Below are 20,952 nucleotides of genomic sequence, written 5' to 3'. Positions count from 1 at the left end.
TGTTTTGTCATTTATATAAAAATTATAAATTGTCTGTCGTATAACTCTTTTATCAAAATCATCAATATCTGTGATGCGTTTCGGTACACGATGAACTTTACCGGGCGTTCCAAAAGAGGTCCCTTCTTCCTCACACTGTTTCCCTTCTTTAATTATCTTTCTTATTGTTCTTTCGGGCACTTTAGTTGCTGCACTCACTCGTTCTTGCACCTTTTTCAGCGGTATTAAAAAGTCTCCAGAAGCTGCTTCACTCTTCATGAAAGAATGTATATTGTTCACAACTTCCCGAGTTTGGCTATGCAGTGTTTTTGCGCCAAGTTTAGACTGAATAGGAGGCATTTTAGTCTACACAAACACACACAACTGCAATTTGCCACGATAATAAATAAACAATATGAATATGAACTAACTAAACTAACAAACTGCAATTATCACGCACGTGGCAGGACGATGTTACACAGCCAAGGCTTTCTGCGATACTGGCCACTTGCCATATTCTGCGCATGCGCGAGAGTGTAGGCTCACTGGCTAGCTACCACATGATTCTCACCGGCACAGAACGAACGTCCCAACTGTATAATATGTGTCATATATTTATGACCTGAACTGAGAACTAAGGTTTTATATTTTTCATGCTGTAGATACATTTCTTGTATGGTTGATGTTGAACTTAATATGTTTTTATATTCAACAAATATTATGTTACATCTGTTCAGAATTAAATTACCGTAAATTAATTTGAAGGTCTTATAGAAAATTATTTTTAGTTCTATTCATGTGTAGTGTCTTTAAAATTAGACATCGGAATTTTTTTCCTGGATATGTTTTTCTGAACTGAATAATTGTTTTGTGCCTTTGAAATATCCAATATGAACATCATGTGATTATAAAGTATCGGATCTCTTAGATAGGGCAGAGAAGATTTCAAGACATATATTCATATCAGATCATGCTGAAAAATTTTCTTTTGTTAGACTCTCTGTCAATTTTATACTATCCTCACTTAACATAGGACTAAATGAAAATTTCCATTGCAGGATAAATTTAAATTGTAAATGAACGTGAAGGTTTTCTTCGTAATCAATCTCAGAGGGAACAAAAATAAAAGTGTATAGAATGAATTTATTGAGAACTTTTCTGAAGATAGTACATGGACGAATATATTATTTTGTATATTTAAATATCATGATAACTTTTCTCTGAAACATTTGTAATATGAAACAATCTTCGTGGTCATGATATTTTCAATATTGTGATAAGTACTAAGACAATTTAGTACTTATAAGTGCCTTGTCATAATACCGTTTTTTTTTTTTTTCAAATATCCTGTGTCCTCGAATAAGCTATGCACCCAACTTTTGAAAGGTCCAAGAAAAAAAAAACTTTCAACGAATGATGTATTCACGACAAATTAAAAACAATTAAACATAAATATAATTCAATTAACAATAAGTAAATTTTATCCTGGAATGTATTGTGGGTCCCTATCACCACGGCATGGCGCGTCCTCAGGTTGCGGATAGAGGAGACGGCCTCCAGATATGGAGGGTAGCTGCGAATATATTGAATAAGCAGTCGTGGACAGCCAATAAGGGGTGGTCCTCCAGCTTGGGGGTTGGGCGAAGGGCTAACAACCCATCACCGTAAAAAACAGCTTGTTACGTATCCCTATAATAAGCCTCGGAATAGGACTGATTCTCTGGCACGACCACAGCAAAGGAATAAGGATTTGAGATTTGGCACTTGGAACGTAACTAGTCTTTATAGAACAGGAGGGGTAACATTAGTAGCAAAAGAACTAGCTAGATATAGAATAGACTTCGTAGGAGTACAAGAGGTTAGGTTAGATGGGAATGGCATATCACAAATAGGAGATTACTTGTTGTATTATGGGGAAGGAAACAATAATCACCAATTAGGAACAGGATTCTTTGTTCATAAAAGAATAAAATCAGCAGTAAAAAAGGTCGAATTTATCAGTGACAGGTTATCATATTTAGTACTTAAGGGTAGATGGTGCGACATCATAGTTATAAATGCTCACGCCCCTACAGAAGAGAAAGACGACCATATAAAGAATAGCTTCTATGAGGAATTGGAACATACTTTTGATCAGTTCCCTAGATATCACATGAAAATTTTATTGGGGGATTTCAATGCTAAAGTAGGACGGGAGGATATTTTTAGACCAACTATTGGAAAAGAGAGCCTACACGCAATTAGTAGTGACAATGGAGTTAGATTAGTCAACTTTGCCACATCGAAAAATTTAATTGTCAAAAGTACAACATTCCCCCATAAGGATATACATAAATATACTTGGACTTCTCCAGATGGATTGACACACAACCAAATAGATCATATCTTGATAGATAAACGGAGACATACTAGTATAGTAGATATTCGAACGTTCAGGGGTGCAGACTGTAATTCTGACCATTATTTGGTGATTGGAGAATTAAGAGAAAGATTATCAGTAGCCAAGCGAGTAGAGCAACAAGTTAATATTACTAAATTCAATATTTTGAAATTAAAGGACGAGGAAGCTAAGCAAAATTATCAGGTCGAAATTTCGAATAGGTTTGCCAATTTAGAAAGTTCCGACGAAGTTGAGAAAGAATTAGATGTTAATAGCGTGTGGGAAAATATCAGAGATAGTATCAAAATTGCAGCTGAGCAGAGCATAGGTTATTATGAAACTAAGAAAAAGAAACCGTGGTTTGATGAAGATTGTTGCATGGTAGTAGAAAGAAGGAAACAGGCAAAATTGAAATTCTTACAGGATCCAGTTGAGGAGAAGAGAGATAATTATTTCAATGAAAGACGGGAAGCAAGTCGTACACTTAGGAATAAAAAGAGAGGTTACTTGAAGGAAAAACTGAATGAGGTAGAAACAAATAGTAAGAATAAAAACATTCGAGATTTATATAAGGGTATAAAGGAATTTAAGAACGGATATCAGCCAAGGGTAAACGTGATCAAGGATGAGAATGGTGACTTGCTTGCAGACTCTCCATCAATCCTAAACAGATGGAAAAACTATTTTGCGCAACTACTAAATGTACATAGGCCAAATAGAAATGATCGGGACGATATTGAAATACAAACTGCTGAGCCATTTATACCCGAACCCACGCTTTCAGAAGTCGAAATTGCGATAGAAAATCTGATAAAGTACAAGTCTCCAGGTATCGATCAAATTCCAGCAGAATTAATACAAGAGGGTGGGAGTGCATTATATAGCGAAATTTATAAACTTGTACTTGCTATTTGGGAAAAGGAAATTGTACCAGAACAATGGAAGGAGTCCATAATTGTACCTATTTTTAAAAAGGGGGACAAAACCAACTGTGGTAACTTTCGAGGAATATCACTTTTGTTGACGTCGTACAAAATTTTGTCCAATATTCTTTTGAGAAGATTAACTCCGTACGTAGATGAAATTATTGGGGATCATCAGTGCGGTTTTCGGCGTAATAGATCGACTATTGATCAGATTTTTTGTATTCGACAGATAATGGAGAAAAAATGGGAGTATAAGGGTACAGTACATCAGTTATTCATAGATTTCAAAAAGGCTTATGACTCGGTTAAGAGGGAAGTATTATATGATATTCTTATTGAATTTGGTATTCCCAAGAAACTGGTTCGATTAATTAAAATGTGTCTCAGTGAAACATACAGCAGAGTCCGTATAGGTCAGTTTCTATCTGATGCTTTTCCAATTCACTGCGGGCTAAAGCAGGGAGATGCACTATCACCTTTACTTTTTAACTTTGCTCTAGAATATGCCATTAGGAAAGTTCAGGATAACAGGCAGGGTTTGGAATTGAACGGGTTACATCAGCTTCTTGTCTATGCGGATGACGTGAATATGTTAGGAGAAAATACACAAACGGTTAGGGAAAACACGGAAATTTTACTTGAAGCAAGTAGAGCGATCGGTTTGGAAGTAAATCCCGAAAAGACAAAGTATATGATTATGTCTCGTGACCAGAATATTGTACGAAATGGAAATATAAAAATTGGAGATTTATCCTTCGAAGAGGTGGAAAAATTCAAATATCTTGGAGCAACAGTAACAAATATAAATGACACTCGGGAGGAAATTAAACGCAGAATAAATATGGGAAATGCGTGTTATTATTCGGTTGAGAAGCTCTTATCATCCAGTCTGCTGTCCAAAAATCTGAAAGTTAGAATTTATAAAACAGTTATATTACCAGTTCTTCTGTATGGTTGTGAAACTTGGACTCTCACTCTGAGAGAGGAACATAGGTTCAGGGTGTTTGAGAATAAGGTGCTAAGGAAAATATTTGGGGCTAAGCGGGATGAAGTTACAGGAGAATGGAGAAAGTTACACAACACAGAACTGCACGCATTGTATTCTTCACCTGACATAATTAGGAACATTAAATCCAGACGTTTGAGATGGGCAGGGCATGTAGCACGTATGGGCGAATCCAGAAATGCATATAGAGTGTTAGTTGGGAGACCGGAGGGAAAAAGACCTTTAGGGAGGCCGAGACGTAGATGGGAGGATAATATTAAAATGGATTTGAGGGAGGTGGGGTATGATGATAGAGACTGGATTAATCTTGCACAGGATAGGGACCGCTGGCGGGCTTATGTGAGGGCGGCAATGAACCTTCGGGTTCCTTAAAAGCCATTTGTAAGTAAGTAAGTAACAGGACGCATTTCAAACCAATTCCATGTGTGGCTGACCATGATCTTTGAAAAATATTGGAGTGTAAGAGGTCAAATGACTTTATTGTCAAATGCCTGACATTAGAAAACAACAACAAACCTATTCCATGTGTATGTCAGTTGTCTTGCTGAATAAGCCATATACACAATATCCTGCAACACTGTGAGTACAAGCCATGATTTCAATGTTCCTGTACATCTTTGATAATTTTAAGTTTTTCGCTGCAAGTAAAGGATTGCAATCTCATATTTTAGTGGTACTCAGTTTCAAAATTGAAAATGTAAGATGCAAAACCTATACATTTATCACACTTGGACTTGATTCTAACACATGTACTGCTAATCCAAATGCCATTTAACAATGTTAACAATTGAAATACCTGCATAGGAAGATAATGGCATGCACTACCACCTTAGGAGTTGTGCAGGAAGTAAATCGGGCAATGTTGCCAACTTCATTTCGAATAAGCCATGCATCCGTATTTTTTACTTGTATATTTCGGAAAAAAAGTTCGTGGGGTATTGGAGAAAATATAGTACACAGGACCAGTTTTAGTTGTTACTTTTTTTTATCAAATTGGGTGGGTAACTTCGGTTCTATATGGAAAGAAGAACACAATTGGACATAAATTATGTAGAATCTAGATCTACATATATAAAAGACGTAGCCATTTATCCCCAAATAGTGTCTCCCATAATGTTTCCTTCGGTATCAGCTTAGCACTAGTTTTGATCCCATTTTCAAGCTCGTCTTTAGTTCCATAAAGCATAGGTTGGTGTCTTGTTTTTATTTCGTGTTTGTAACAATTAGACTTCCCCAGAAATCTTCCTATAAGATGGTTCTGGCTGTGAATCTCTTCATTGTCTACAGATAGGATTATATAAGATATCCTTCACAGTATGTTAGAAAGCAATGGGTACATCTATGCAGATAGAAACCTAAACAAATACTACTCAACAGTCTACATAAGGTTGTGAAGAGGGATGTTGTATCCAATACCATTGAGCTTGTAATACAATAAGTCTTAAATATTCAAGAAAGAAATGTCTAAAATGAAGGGATATACTAGTGAAAAATTGGAATGTTTTGTGAAGCTTTTTGGAGATGAATTTGTGACTGAGTACTATTGTGTAAGGTAATATGTGAAATGAAAATAATGGTGCAGAACGTAGTTACATGCAGCGACATTGTAATACAACAGAACACAAAGAGAATTTGACACAACTAAACAAAGTGAAAAATACAGAACTATCTGTGCTCGAATGCATATAACTCCATTATTTGATAGGAATTTTTATGAAATGATGGTTTCACTGAGCATTCCATGTAATGATATAGACAGTCATCATTTGAAAACCTTCTTAGAGAAAAATACACGTCATTCCCTTCAGACTCAGTCAATTATAAAAAGAAAATATTTATGTGATTACTATGAGGATGTGTCAACAGAATGAAAGTGTGTGCAGCCAACAATAACATTTGGATTTCAATAGGTGAAGCAACAGATGTTGTTACAGGTAACTTTGTAGGAAAGGTGATTGTCAATACATTCATACCTGAGGGAGGAATGGAATTTTATCAACAGTAATCTCACTAGAGGTTTTGATTTATCTAGAGAAAATCAAAACGCGAGTGGGATTTAGTTGACTATTACACGATTAGAAGAAAGTATATAAAGATTAGAAGTAATGAAGTACTCTAATACAATAAAATATTGACTTACGAAAATACTGAACTGTCCGGATCCCAGTAATCAACCTCACTTGCCAGATGATTTTCAATAAATCTTAGCATTAAACAATCTCTGATACGTGACTCTCCATAATATCACACAGCAAAAGCTATAACATAACCTAAATATAATAAACAAGTGTTTGAAAAGTTATAGTTAGGAATGATGAAATAAGAAAACTTTTAATGAAGGATGATGGAATAAAAATTAAACATTAATAATTTTAAAAGGAACAATTATTGAAAGTACAATTTTCAAATTTGAATGTTTTAGTGGTTGGTGGTTCAGTTGATGTTATATTGAACGTGTGCGTAAAAGAAGTGGAACTCATTGATGTACATGGTGTATTCCTCAACTTATTCAGGATTTCTGAATGGTGCTCTTCATTTATTTGTAAATAGGATTTCAGGGAAGATGCATAGCTATGACCAGTGATCTTTATTAATTCTTGTTCTTGAATGCCAATGTGAGTCATATTTGAAAGTGCTGTGTATCGACTGGAGTGGTTTGTAATTTTCTGTTTTTTTGACGTCCAGACCAATGCAATTTGAAATGTTGGCAAACAAAGAAACAAATGCTAGGGACGCGATAAAATTGTGTGATAAGCAGCCATGATTGGTTGAAAGATGTCCTTTCATACTGTTTTATTGGTCAAAAGTAGTATGACGTAGTAAAAGTGTAATAGTCAATATTATTTTATTTATTCCAATTGGATTATTATGTTCTGTTTGATATGGAAATAATAATTGGACAATAACAGCTGCTGCAACAACAAATGGTCATAGGTAATGGAAAATTAGGGAATATATTATATATTTCCTCCAATTGTGTTATTCTACTTATAACTGATGTCTGTTCATAAATACTGAAGACAGTTGAAAAGCTGTAGATGATGTACCCAAAAATATTATATCTTACTTGTTTGGCAGAGGGTGAAAGAACAAATTTGGTCCTGTTTCTCAAATGTGGACAAATTAATATCCAACGTGAGAAAATACTCTTTCTATAGTGGTGAAATTCAAAGAGCTTCCTCCTGCATTGCCTCTCCCTCAACAACCAATAGTCATTTGTTTGGGAACATGGCTTTATGCAGCTACAGTGCAACTTGATTATAGTGTCATCAAAGAGACTAAGGAAATGGTCACAGTAAGTGAGCGTTACTATGTGAAGAAATAAATGACTATAGTAAATAAAACTCAAAGAAAAATACATTCACAATATTACGTATTCTGCACATTAGTGTAATTTAATTTGTAATTTTAAATAATTATGCTTACATTACTACAACTTTTTAAAAATACTACATCATTCTGGTTTTTCTTTTTTTAAATAAAAATATGGTACTGAAAATAGTGCATTATGGAGTAAAAATATATAATGTAATTGAAATACATACAGTACTTACAATTAAGAATATGTGTTGAAGAAATCAGTAATTTTTTCTGCTTCCATTTTGCAAAATAATGTTTCTGTAAATCATTCACAATTTTTTCTTAACCATACGAAATTAGCAGCATATATTAGCTTGCTTTTTGTCACTTTCCATTTGTTTTATAACACTAAGTTTATCTTACACACTTAAAACTTTTATTTCCTTTCCATCTTATTCCTTTGTACTACATGTACCTCTTGTTTATGAACCAAATGTCTGGATTACAGAGGGTACACAATTTGGCATGCTATTGTTTGTAAAGAGTAGAGTTTGGCTTACCCCACATTCCACCCTCTTTTTTTTTTTATAATTTCTGTTCTCGGCCCGTGATATGCTTTTGTCACAGTAATAGATGAAAACAGTATTAGTCACTAATGAGTATGACATTATTGGCTACCTGTGAATTCCTCTCTGTGACAGTCTCCATTTTCTTAGAATTCCAGTTCTTGGCCTATAAAATGTTTTACATTACTGTCTACCTGTGAATTCCTCTCAATGACAGCCTCTGTTTAATGTACAGACCTAGAAACAAAAGCACTGAGCATGCACAGTATGTTATAACTAGAACTTGGAAATTCATGTCACAATGAAAGTCATCTTCAAATTCTCCTTCACAAATTCATGCCGATTATCTCTGAACAACGACCTATACTGTGAAAACGACCTTTCTACATCACAGGATGTCAGAAGTCATATTTAAAGAAAGGAATGTTACCCAACACATACACCATCAATTTCACCTACAGGCGCACTCTCCAATACTTGAGCAACTTTATACATTTTTTTTTCCCGAACACATTCTGAAATTTGTCCCTTAGTACTTATACTTTTGAACTTGGTAGTTTAATTTCCACGGCACATACCTCCCTAACAGTTCGGACAACAGGTTTGTAGATGTTTCAAGTTTTTTTCATGGTGCCACACAGAAAGCTTATATTTGATGATAGGAGAGCCAAATCGTTTTTTAATCAACCATCTTACAGTAAATCTTGAAGGATACCAGTTGACAAAGCATTGTTTTTGTCCTGCTCATTCACAACAGACACAAAACTTTCGAAATTGTTTGCATAGTATACAGTGGCACTTAGCCATGTACTCCAGCATGTGACCATGGGCAAAGGAGGAAATGAAGATATGGATATTTCTGTTTGAACCCATCAATTTGTGAAAGTGATTTAACGAATACTTTTTTTCCATTTGACACAAACTTATGCACTTGGGGGTACAGAACTTGGAAAGTTTCACATAATATGTCTAAAACATGAACCACACACATTACATGTATCATTTTTGGAAAGTCACTCGAAGATCCATAGTGTTCTACCGAAGGGCAGGTCTTTCACTGCAAACCCAGCATTCGTCAGCCTTTCCTATTTTCTGCCTTCCTCTTTGTCTCTGCATATGATCCATATATCTTAATGTCATCTATCATCTGATATCTTCTTCTGGCCCGAACTCGTCTCCCGAAACACTATCAAACACTACAAAATATGTAGAACTTTTTTGTGAGAGAAGAAATGGATTCATACATGATAGTAATGTGTCCCATTAAGTAACAGCAATTTAAAATATTTTAAATCTACTCCTGTAACATAAGCAATGTAGAAAAAAGTGTTTTGCTATAAAAACATAATGAGTGACAATTCACAATTAGTAATCTACAAATGTGTGTAATTCATTGTATATACATCTTGATTACACACTTTTAACACCTTGTATCACTTAGGAATATGGTTATTTTAACAACTTGCATGTGTGAAAATGAAAACTAAGTTTTAAATTACTTAGATGGCTAGTTGATACAAAGTTGAAACTAGTAATTTATAACTTAGTTTTGATTTCATCACATTAAAGTTGTTAATCTAACCATATTTCTAAGTGATTCATTATAATTTTCTTCACGCAGAATGATGGAGAACTAAGTTCAGATTTCTAAAAAGAGTTTAAGATTTAATCAAGTATAGTAACTTGTCAATATTTGTCCAGAATGGACTTGGTATTAAGTGAAAGTAAAGAAATTGAAAACATGAATACCTTACATACATACTGCATCCCCAAATAAAAAAGTGCAAGAATTTACCCAGGTGACTGTTTTATCTGTTATGGAAAATGCAGAGAGATGTGCAGTAGAAAATTACATATCTGGCCCCAGTCATGCCAGGTTTTATTTGAGTAATTCCTTTTCCATAACTGTAGAGCTTCATAGGTGCTGGTGAAGATTAACAAACTGCTAGCATCCGCCTGTTCGTATATTCAATTACTACACTCAGTGTTACCATTAAGATAAATGTCCTCTTGTAACAGGGCCTAGTAATAATAATGGAAGATCTATAAAATGGTATATTGCTATGATTGTTTGTGTCCTTTCGTAAATTTCTATGTGACAGAGATTGAGAGACAAACCATTTCTAGGCAAAGTAAGTACAGTACTATTGCATTCATTGTGTTTAATCTGGTATGCTTGTTAGAAAGATTACATGTCCCAAACCTCATTAGTTCTCTAAATTTCATTGCTCTTGTAAGGCTTGATGCTATTTAATAAATGACAATAGTAAGTAATGCTAGTTATCATATTTAATTCAAGGAGGTCGTGGTAGGCCATGGGAACCAACAAATTGCTCTGTAGTCGGTAGTGAACATTTTTTGAAGGAAGATTATAAAGATGACGCGAAAGAAAAAATATTGAAATTAGATAGCATTCTTTCAGTTTTCGCAGATTACCTATTATGCAAACAAAGTGTAAATCAACTATGAAGATATTAAAATGAAACTGGGAAATTGATGAGAGTTAATTTTTGTTGAAGAATATTTAAAGTAATGAAAATATTGACAGTATTTAAAAGGGCTTGTTGTGTTACTGTAGTTTAAAACGAAGTTGTTCTTTTGTCCTATTCTGTAAAAACAGGAAAGTTGTGAATCTGAAACTTGCAAATCAGAGATTAAAATGCAAAGTTAAATATTTAATTGCTACGACAAAGAAATTAAAATTTCAGTACAGTGAAATAGACAAACTGCAGAAGATGGACTTATCAAAATTAGAGTCTCTGCTGAAAAATTAAGACTATATGTGTGTGTGTGTGCATGCGTGTGTTTTTGTTTTTCAAGTTGCACACCACTTTGGTAGGCACATATCCATGTGTAGTATCTGTGAAGAGTTGTCATGTACTAGGGTGAGTGTATGTGTAAGTGTAGAGTAAGGAATGGGTGATGATGATGATGATGATGATGATGGAGAAGGGGAAACCCGGTGCTGGCACGTAGCCTACTCTTGTCGAATAACACCAAGAGGGCTTCCCAGCTTAACGTCCCTATCCGACGGACGAATCACTATAGACAGTGACATATGCCTTCTCTTCATATGTACTACAGAGAGATTAGGGATTTGACCCAGGCCTATTGGTGCACAATTTAGTGATTAGAAGTTGTGCACCACCATATCTCCTAGTCCTGAGGTAGAAATTTTACATGAAAATTTCTGAGCCTGTCAGGAATCGAACTTGGGCCAGCTAGTCTAGAGGAGGACGCAATACCACCAGAGCTAACTCGGTGGACTTATTTTTAAGAGAGAAATTGAAGTGAGGTTAGTATCAGGGGCGGACGCAGGATTTTTTTTCGGGGAGGGATTGGAGGATATAGTAAAAATGGACTAATGAGAAATAAGTTTATATACTCACAATTTGTTTCCGAGTCACAAACATTTACAAATTGGCCTGAGTAGCGTAGTGGGTATAGCCTTCTGTGCTTGAAGCTGCACAGTTCGATGGCATTTAAGTGTGCTTAAATGTGACAGGCCTCATATCGGTAAATTTATTGGGATGTGAAAGAAGTCCTGCGGGAAAAAATTCTGGCACATCAGTGACGCTGATATAACCTCGGCAATTGCGAGCGAGCGTTGTTAAATAAACCACAATTTTTAAATTTTAATATTTACAATGACTGCAATACAAAAACAATGACAGAGTGATATTTACAGAAGAAGGTGACGAGGCTTCTTAGACATTTCATCCTGTACTTCATAAGCTTTTATTTCTACATTTTTATGTATATACATCAAGGCCAGTCCATTTAATCTGTCTGCTCCTCAAGTAAGTCTTCAAATACCGCAATGTTGAGAATGACCATTCTGGTGTTGCTGTAGTTACAGGCAATGTGCAGAAAAGTATTAGCGCCTTGTGAGTGCAGGGAAAAATAATTTCATTGCACCTGTTGAAAGATGATATAAAATCAGTAGGCATTAGGTGAAGATTTTTCTGATCAAGGAAATTTCTTCTCCACATCTTCAATTCATTGAAGAAAGACTTGGTGATGCATCAACATCATTGGGCCTCTGATTTACTATAGCCTCAACAGCAGTTTCTAAATCTTCATCTGATGCTCGCACTGTGTTTTAGGCAAAAAAGTTTGTATGGATTTTAGGATTCCCATATGATTTAAAAACCTGTCCTTGAGCTGACTAATAAAATAGTCTAAGAAGGGAAGGAAAATTGAAAGCCTAAAATACTCTTCAGGACTCTCTGTCTTGAAGTTAGAATGCTGTGTTTGTCTCCCTGCAGTTCTTGGAATTTCCAGCGTAATTCCAGTAAGTTCAGCAACACTTTTTGCCTCTAGGTTCACTGGCTGAATTTAAACGAAAATCTTCCGGTTCTCTTTCTAGATTTTCACATAGTTCAAGGCATGTCTTAAGGTCCATCTGTTCTGACTGTAGTAGACTGGCTAAACCATGTGACAGGCTAAAAACATGGCTAGCTACAATCATAGACCCCAAAAATGTTGGTTTCTGTATGGCTTATGTACCAAAGTACATATGATAATACTTCAGTGCAGAAATTCTGCGTCATCATATGATGATGGAAGAGTGGAACAGAGAAAAATTCTCTCCGGCACCGGGATTTGAACCCGGGTTTTCAGCTCTACGTGCTGACGCTTTATCCACTAAGCCACACGGATTCCCATCCCGATGTTGGATAGAATGCTCTCAGTTTAAGTTCCACTTCTTGGGTTACCGCTAGTGGCCTACCCTCATGCACTGCGTCATAGAGATGTATGACAATGGCACAATGTCCATACATGTGCAGAAGTGCATATCATGATATGCGAAAAATAATCACTTTGTGATTTAAGATGGTGCTTATTCCGTCGGATCCTGGCCATTTAGTCACTCATAACGAGTTATATTATTAGTCCTCTTGCGTTGGATCTCTTGCAGTAAGTGTCAGAGAACAGTGCTACTCTCCAGTGGGCAGTGGATCAGAGTTGCGAAGCAGAGGCAAGAAAAATTCCAGATATAGGGATTTCTTTCAATGCAAAGATACATTTATTTAACATTTTAGTAAAGAGAATTTACGTGGAAAACCCTCTAATTCCTATGTACATTCACGAATTAAAATCAATATTATTTTTGTTTCTTGTTTCGTATTTTTTCTCAAAATTTCGGGAGGGGATATATCCCTTTAATCCCCCCCCCCTTGCGTCCGCCCCTGGTTAGTATATAGTATTGTGTTCTGTGGCAAAGCAATGTCATCTGCATTTGAACTTGTTCACAGTGTGCGTATTGTCCACTTACTATTATATTATATAAATAGTTCAATATTTCTGTTCATTTTACAGAAATGTTACATACTTTTGTTAATAAGAATATGATTTATGAGAGCTTAGTGTGATGGAATTGCAGTTTTCTTATTATTTTTGCAAATTACATTAGAAAAATGTAAATCTCGTCACAAGACAGTATTATAACAATGTAAGAGTAATCAAGTTCGACTTAGGGTTAAAATCTGTAATGTTTGAAGTGTCTTAACTTGTAACAATTTTGTTATAGTGATGCTATTTATTTTCGAATGTCTGCAAAGAGAAAGAGAGGGAGGGAGATGGAGATGGAGGGAGAGGAACAGAGAGAGAATACATAATTGCATTGTAATTAATTACTTAACTTTCTCTTTATGTTATAGACTATTTGTTTGCTCTACTACTTGTTCCATCAACAACAGCTGTATGGGCCATTCCTTGTTGTGGTACCTTTGTCTACAATGACTTCTTGGCAACGAGAATTCTCCCAGTGGGCACCTGAGATGAATATAGTGACATATCTTGGTGATGTTAACTCTAGAAACATTGTGAGTACCTGTCATAATATAACCAGTCTCAGTAATTTCAGTAAAAATAGTACTTGCCTAAACTCTTAAAATAGATAAACATTGAACTGCAAATTTTCCCTTCAGTTTGACCATATGTTGTGAGGTAGTTTGATTTGAAAATCTTATGGCTAGAGAGCTAGGAGTGGAGGTAGTAATACTGATGAGTGATCAGGTTGTAGCAATGGAGCTTGCAACTGATGCCTTCCATGGAGTTGAGTTATATTGGTTAAGATGCATTTACACACAGCAAACGAAGGCGAATGAATGTGAAATAACACATTCTATTATGTTCTCTTTCACTCGTTTGCACAATCATTGTAGGTGTCTACAAGTGAACATCCTCCAATTGTTTATGTTTCCTGTACAAAGGAAATCAAGTCAGACAAAGAAGTAGTTATTGTAAGTGTTTAAGAAACAGAATTACAGCAAAATAGATATAGAAAACATAGATGTATATTAGTGACACAACTTATGAAACATAGGTGACAGTACTGCAGGAACGATTTGTTATCGGATATAAAATAAGATATTGAAAAGGACGAATTGATTTTGAGTCGGAGAATAACTCTGAATACCTGTGTTTAGCAACACAGAACGAACACGAATATATTTTGATGCATCAACAACTCTCGAAAGCTCAGTGAGGCCAAACGAACATGTTCCTTCACCTTTGCTTTCTCTTTGCTGTTCAAATAGAGCAAACTCTCTTGATGTTCATGTTCATTTGGCTGCATTTGCTCTGTGTAAACGTGGCTTTAGTTTTGTGGAGGACCAGAAAACTGATAATTGAATTATACTTCTTGCAGGATTTAACCTCTTCATGTTGAATTGCTTCTTGATTTTCTCTAATAATGTTGTTTTCTAGGTAATTGAGTTTTATACTATATTTTTTATTTTAGTTTCTCATCATTAGATATTATTTATAATGTTAGATTATTTAATGCCATTTATTAACAATATTTTGTTATGTATTACTGTTCCAAAAAATGCCACAAAAAAAATATCTGATTGTTTGCAGTTTTTTTTAAAGCATTGATCACAAAAAAATCTGCAAAATGCAATGATTGCAGCTGCATTCACATGATGGATGTTGACACAATCATCTAATTTTTGGGACTATATAAAGAAACATTACAAAACTTTGCCAGTAGGAAACAACACAATGTTACTGTTTGAAGCAAAAGTAGTACAAAAAAAAAATTGACAGAAGTTTGTATCTTAAAATATGCTGTTTATTTATGTTAACATTTTGCATCTATTCAGAGGAATATTATAGTACAAATCTTACATGGATGCAAAATTAATGTATAGCACATTTATAGATAAAGTAATTTTATTTTTGTTCATTACTTACTTTTGAATGAAGATTTGTTTATGTTTACTTCATACTTATGAAAGATACTAGGTGTATCAAATGATATATTACAGAACATACATTTTGTTAAATTTAGAGCTGCTACTTCCTAATATATATGTTACAGACTAGAATCTATGTTACTATTGCAATGAAGTAACTACAGTGAAACCTCATTAATACACTCCCACTTATAACATTATCCCATTCATTACACTCTTTTTATGTGGTCCCTGGACATTTCATATATAATCTTGCATAATTTTACTCTCTTGTAACACTTCGAAATTCTGCTTGTAGCTCTCCTTTTGGATCGAAAATGAGTAAAAATTTTATATAAATTGCGAAACTTGTAATGTTTTAAAAGCATGGTGAAAAAATATGTTGCTGTGACTGTACTGAGGGTCACAATGCTGTACAAATGGGTGCAGATATTTTGCTAGTTGACATTCAGGCTGTGAAAGGAAAGGTCTTCCAATTTTTTCATTTGTTTACTGTCAGAGTGGAGAGTTTAAAAGTGAAAAGAAAATGAATGAGTGGAACATTTCTAACAAAACCATAACAGGGTTGGACCGAAATGCTTTCTCATTTCAAGGAAGTAAATATCTGATTTAAAGAAATTGAACTTATCAGTTTTTGTCTTAATTTTTTGGGTTCTAATACTTCAATAGAAAGGGTTTTCTCATTTATGAACTCTCTTTGTACTGCTGAGAAGAATAGTATCCTAGTGCAGACTGTAAAATTAATACTTTAAAGACACATTACAGAAATATTTCATGCTCAGAATTATATGAGTTAATCTCCAAAGATAGCAAATATGTGGAAAAGATTCACTCGTCAGAGAAGTATAGCTATTGTTGCAATCACCAGTAGTCAAATGTAATTTTTAGTGAGTGTTGAAGTATTATTTATTAGGCTGTTGATACATGTGTACTACAGTAAATGTAAGCTACTATCTGTTATTATTGTATCATGTCCATATAGCTTCACAAAATTTTCTAGAGTGTCCTGGTTTTTTTGGTTTTGAAATCTGGGAACCCTACCATCATTACTTACGACGTTTTCAACTTGACTATATATTTTGGTGGAATGTCTTTTCTAGTATTTCCAGTCGTGCCAACTATGAAAATTTTGTCAGAAATTATGCTTTTTTTTTTTAACTTTCTTGAAACAAAAATATTTTGATTCACTATCTTCCTGATTATTTTTATTTAATGTTTTATGTGAAAAATACAATACTGGTATGTATGTTAATTATAAAAATATCTTTTTAAATACTAACATCACTTCATATAGGATTAATGTAGAAAATGTAATAGAAATTTGTGACCTTCTTTTAATCAGCTGTAGAGATTTTCTCCTTTTTTTTTACAGTCCTGAGTTATACAGCATATTCAAAACTTTCTTCTACTGAAATTGGACTTAAATTAAGATCTTAAGTAAATGTTGGAGGATTTTAAAATCTGTTTACCCAATTAAACACAGATGAAAATTAAGATCTTAAGTAAATGTTGGAGGATTTTAAAATCTGTTTACCCAATTAAACACAGATGAAAGTAAGATACCATAAACTGTTACTTTGAGGAGAAAAATTAGTTGTTTAATAAGTTAACAACATTATCCGATAAAGTATCTGCACTTTGTATTGTACTGTTTACCTATTACTGAATTACGTATTATTGAACTATCTTGACAGTCCTGAAGCATTTGTGTTTTAAAATATTTTTCCTTTATTTTTACATAGATTCGTCAGTATGAATGGTGCTACAGTAGTTCGAAAAGGCTCAAGTTTAATGCAATTCTCACAACTTACGAGATTGTGTTAAAAGACAAAGCATTCCTTGGCAGCCTGAGCTGGGCTGCTCTTCTAGTGGATGAGGCTCATCGACTGAAGAATGATGACTCTCTTTTATATAAGGCTCTAATGGAATTTGATACTAATCATCGGCTACTCATTACTGGTACACCTTTACAAAACAGTCTCAAGGAATTGTGGAGTCTTCTTCATTTCATCATGCCAAACAAGTATGTTTTATTTTTTCATCAATCTTATATCAGCATGTTTTTCTCATTTCTGTATATAATCAAACACCTATGCATGTATAATTAAGAGTCAAGTTGCCTCACTCTGGTGAGCGACAGGTGGGTAGCTTTGTTGTTTGTTTGTGTATATTTGAGCTCTTGCTGGTTGTGTATTTCAAAGGAAGCCTAAGGATAATGTCAATCTGCTAGACATGTATTAAACATGTTCTATGATAATTTCAGCAGCAACAATCAACATTCCTAGAAATTATATCTTGCAAATTTTCTCGTTTTCGTAGATTTGCCCTTTGAAGAGATGGAAAAATTCAAATATCAAACAAATATAAATCACCACTTGGGAGGAAATTAAATGCAGAATAAATATGAGAAATGCCTGTTATCATTCGGTTGAGAAGCTTTTGTCATCTAGTCCGCTGTCAAAAAATCTGAAAGTTAGAATTTATAAAACAATTATATTACCGGTTGTTCTGTATGGTTGTGAAACTTGGACTCTCACTTTGATAGAGGAACAGAGATTAAGTGTGTTTGAGAATAAGGTTCTTAGGAAAATATTTGGGACTGAGAGGGATGAAGTTACAGGAGAATGGTGGAAGTTAAACAATGCAGAACTGTACGCATTATATTCTTCACCTGACATAATTAGGAACATTAAATCCAGACATTTGAGATGGGCAGGGCATGTAGCACGTATGGGCCAATCCAGAAATGCATATAGAGTGTTAGTTGGGAGACCGGAGGGAAAAAGACCTTTAGGGAGGCCGAGACGTAGATGGGAGGATAATATTAAGATGGATTTGAGGGAGGTGGGATATGATGATAGAGATTGGATTAATCTTGCAGTTATCAGGAGAAGGATGAAAGTTGTTGAATTTCATTTTTTGTCTTGCTGGAAAGATATTTTGAGTAAAAGTGGACAAGACCACAGTATTTTGAGATAATAAGGAAACACAGCTGACAGATTAATTCTCTCACCTTCTAAAAATAAATAAACATGAATGTTCTGTTGTTTTAAATATGAGGAGAATGTATTAACACTGCAACACTGCAGACAATTTTCTTCTCTCTTGAACGCATTTCACTTCATTCCCTGCAAAAGCTGTAAATAAAATGAAAGAAATACTGGAAAGAAACGTACACTGTACTTAAAAATGCCCGAAATATTTCTCGAATGCACCATTCCTCTTTATTCAGTAAAACTTCACATGTGGGTTTTTAGAGGGGTATGAAGAAAAAAACATAACTTAAATGCCATTTAATAACATCTGAAATAGCATTTGAAGACTATATATGAAGAATGAGTTAAGTCAATATGAATCTGAATGCATGTGCACTTCTATTTTTGACACATTCGCCACATTAGAATTTAAAGTGAACAGAGCTACCCCTAATTCCTTGGCATTATCAACTCATTTCTTATTGTCGCTTTCTTTTACAACCTTCAATGGTTTTAATACTTTTCTTCTTTCTTCCACTCATTTTGCATACAGTCACGAACTTCACAGTACAGGAAGTAACAAATCACTGATGACCAGACTTCGTGGAATTGCCACAAGAATCGCAAGGTTTACTGTGCACGCGGTATAGACTGTATGAGAAGGGGGCGTAGAACAGATGGAGTATGCCTCTAATGTAAACACTGAGCAGTATACTGCGGTTACAATAAAACCTGTATCCTCCATTCAAGAAATGTAATGAATGATCATTGAAGTAGGAAATGTCTAAACATGTAAATACACAATTATTTTATAGTGAGATATATTAACTCTTAAAATTTAATGTAAGATACTCACATCATCCTTGAATATGTGCATTGCAGTGAAGAGTTACATAGATTTTCAGCGACTGCAAAGTAACCTCCTCCAATGGTCACTTAAACAGTTTTTATTTTGGGAAAATGTACGTTCAACATCACACGATGTAATACGTACATATTTGAAGAACGGAAAGTCACTACTTCTGATGTCTTGTCATGACCCGATAGTACATCATTTATAATACGAAGTTGTGAATAGGCAGAATTTTTAGCAATAATGTTTCTCAACTTACATTTCATTTTTTCTGAAATTAGTGAATTGTTATTTTGGATAACGGTTTGTGATACTTTATCCACTATATTAAGGGCTTCTGAGAGTTGTAGTTTAGACGATTCTAACAGGATGATGCTTTTGGACACGATTTTAAAATTAGAATCAATGAACAGAATATCTTCCAACAGCTGTTCAGAAGACAATGATTTTACAGCTGCAAAAGCGGAACTGTCTATGCTATCTAATTACCTCCATTATTTTGCCATAATGTTCTGCATAATAATTAACAGCATCCAACCACGTTCCCCAACGGGTCAAGACTGGCTGCGGGGGTAAGGGTATTCCAGGGGCAATTATTTGGAACAGCAACACTCTCATTGGAGTATGTTTGATTGAATTCTTGTCTGCACTGAACAAATGTTAAATTTTGACTATTCCAACCACAGTAATGCAAAAACAAGTGCTTACATAGGTATACATTAGCTGTAGCTGCTCTATCTATTTGGACTGGTCACAACTCTTAATATGAACTGCTTATACTACGGGACCAGGCGGTCGCTCACCTCCTCTATACTACCGTACATCGGCAACCTGATGGCATGCTGCGTGTGGCAATTCAACGAAGTCTACTGATGACTGATCACACTTCACAGCAAAAGCAAATTGCAAACAAAGAAATTGGAATTAAGGAAACAGTCAACAACCTTCTTGTCATTTCGTTGAGTCCATTCGTCTTCCTCATGCCAAAACCATGAATGTACATTTTCATTATTTTAGCATGAGGGAGAGGTATTGTCAAAATATTTTCACTTTGGACAGATGCTAGGTTAGTTGCGTTCTTTGTGATCAAAGCATTAGTGTCACATCCTCATTGTTTAAAATGTTCCGTTTCTTCCTTCTGCGCAACAGGTCGTAAGGTGGAAGATTGCTCACACATTTCTTTTCCTTCTCTGAATGAATTCTCCCACTCGCACATAACCAGTTTACTGAAGCTAGCACATGCTGAGACAAGCCAGTGCTGTTTCGCAGCTTCGAATTTCAGAGTGGGCCACATCTTTACAATGAACATGTACTGTATTTTCGCGTTTTTACATTTTCAAACTCTCACAGATTACATCCCAATACCAAAAAAACTGACAAATTTATCAAAAGAGAATTACATAAAAATAATAAAAACAATATTACTAGTACAAAACCTGAAATATTTCATCAAAATTTTACTTCCAAAGAATTAACTCTAGCTTTACAAAATTTAAAAACCAAGAAATCTCCTGGCCCCGATAACATTCATTCCGAATTTTTAAAACATCTGGGGGAAAAGCCAAGTCTGTACTTTTATCCATTTTCAATTTATCATGGAACACCTCAGTTCCTGCAGCTTGGAAAAAAGCAATCATTGTACCAATTCACAAAAAAGGGAAACCTGCTCATGATGTTAATAGTTATCGACCAATAGCACTATTAAGCATGATAGCAAAAACCATGGAGTCCATGATCTCCAACAGATTAACTTGATATTTAG

At 34.7% G+C, this 20,952-nt stretch overlaps 1 protein-coding gene across 4 annotated transcripts in view; it reads left to right on the top strand.

Annotated features, from left to right (window-relative positions):
• Chd1 (chromodomain-helicase-DNA-binding protein 1) overlaps positions 1-20,952 on the top strand; it is a 150,216-nt gene that overhangs the window by 76,380 nt on the left and 52,884 nt on the right. For all 4 annotated transcript variants that reach the window (XM_069827179.1, XM_069827180.1, XM_069827178.1 and 1 more), the window contains 2 exons: positions 13,821-13,985; positions 17,105-17,385. In XM_069827179.1, coding sequence (XP_069683280.1) covers positions 13,821-13,985; positions 17,105-17,385 — 446 coding nt within the window. The remainder of the gene's footprint in view (positions 1-13,820; positions 13,986-17,104; positions 17,386-20,952) is intronic.

This window comes from Periplaneta americana, chromosome 1 (assembly GCF_040183065.1).
Source record: "Periplaneta americana isolate PAMFEO1 chromosome 1, P.americana_PAMFEO1_priV1, whole genome shotgun sequence".
NCBI lineage: Eukaryota > Metazoa > Arthropoda > Insecta > Blattodea > Blattidae > Periplaneta > Periplaneta americana.
The sequence above is the reverse complement of the archived record's forward strand: the minus strand, read 5'-3'. Positions and strand labels throughout refer to the sequence as shown.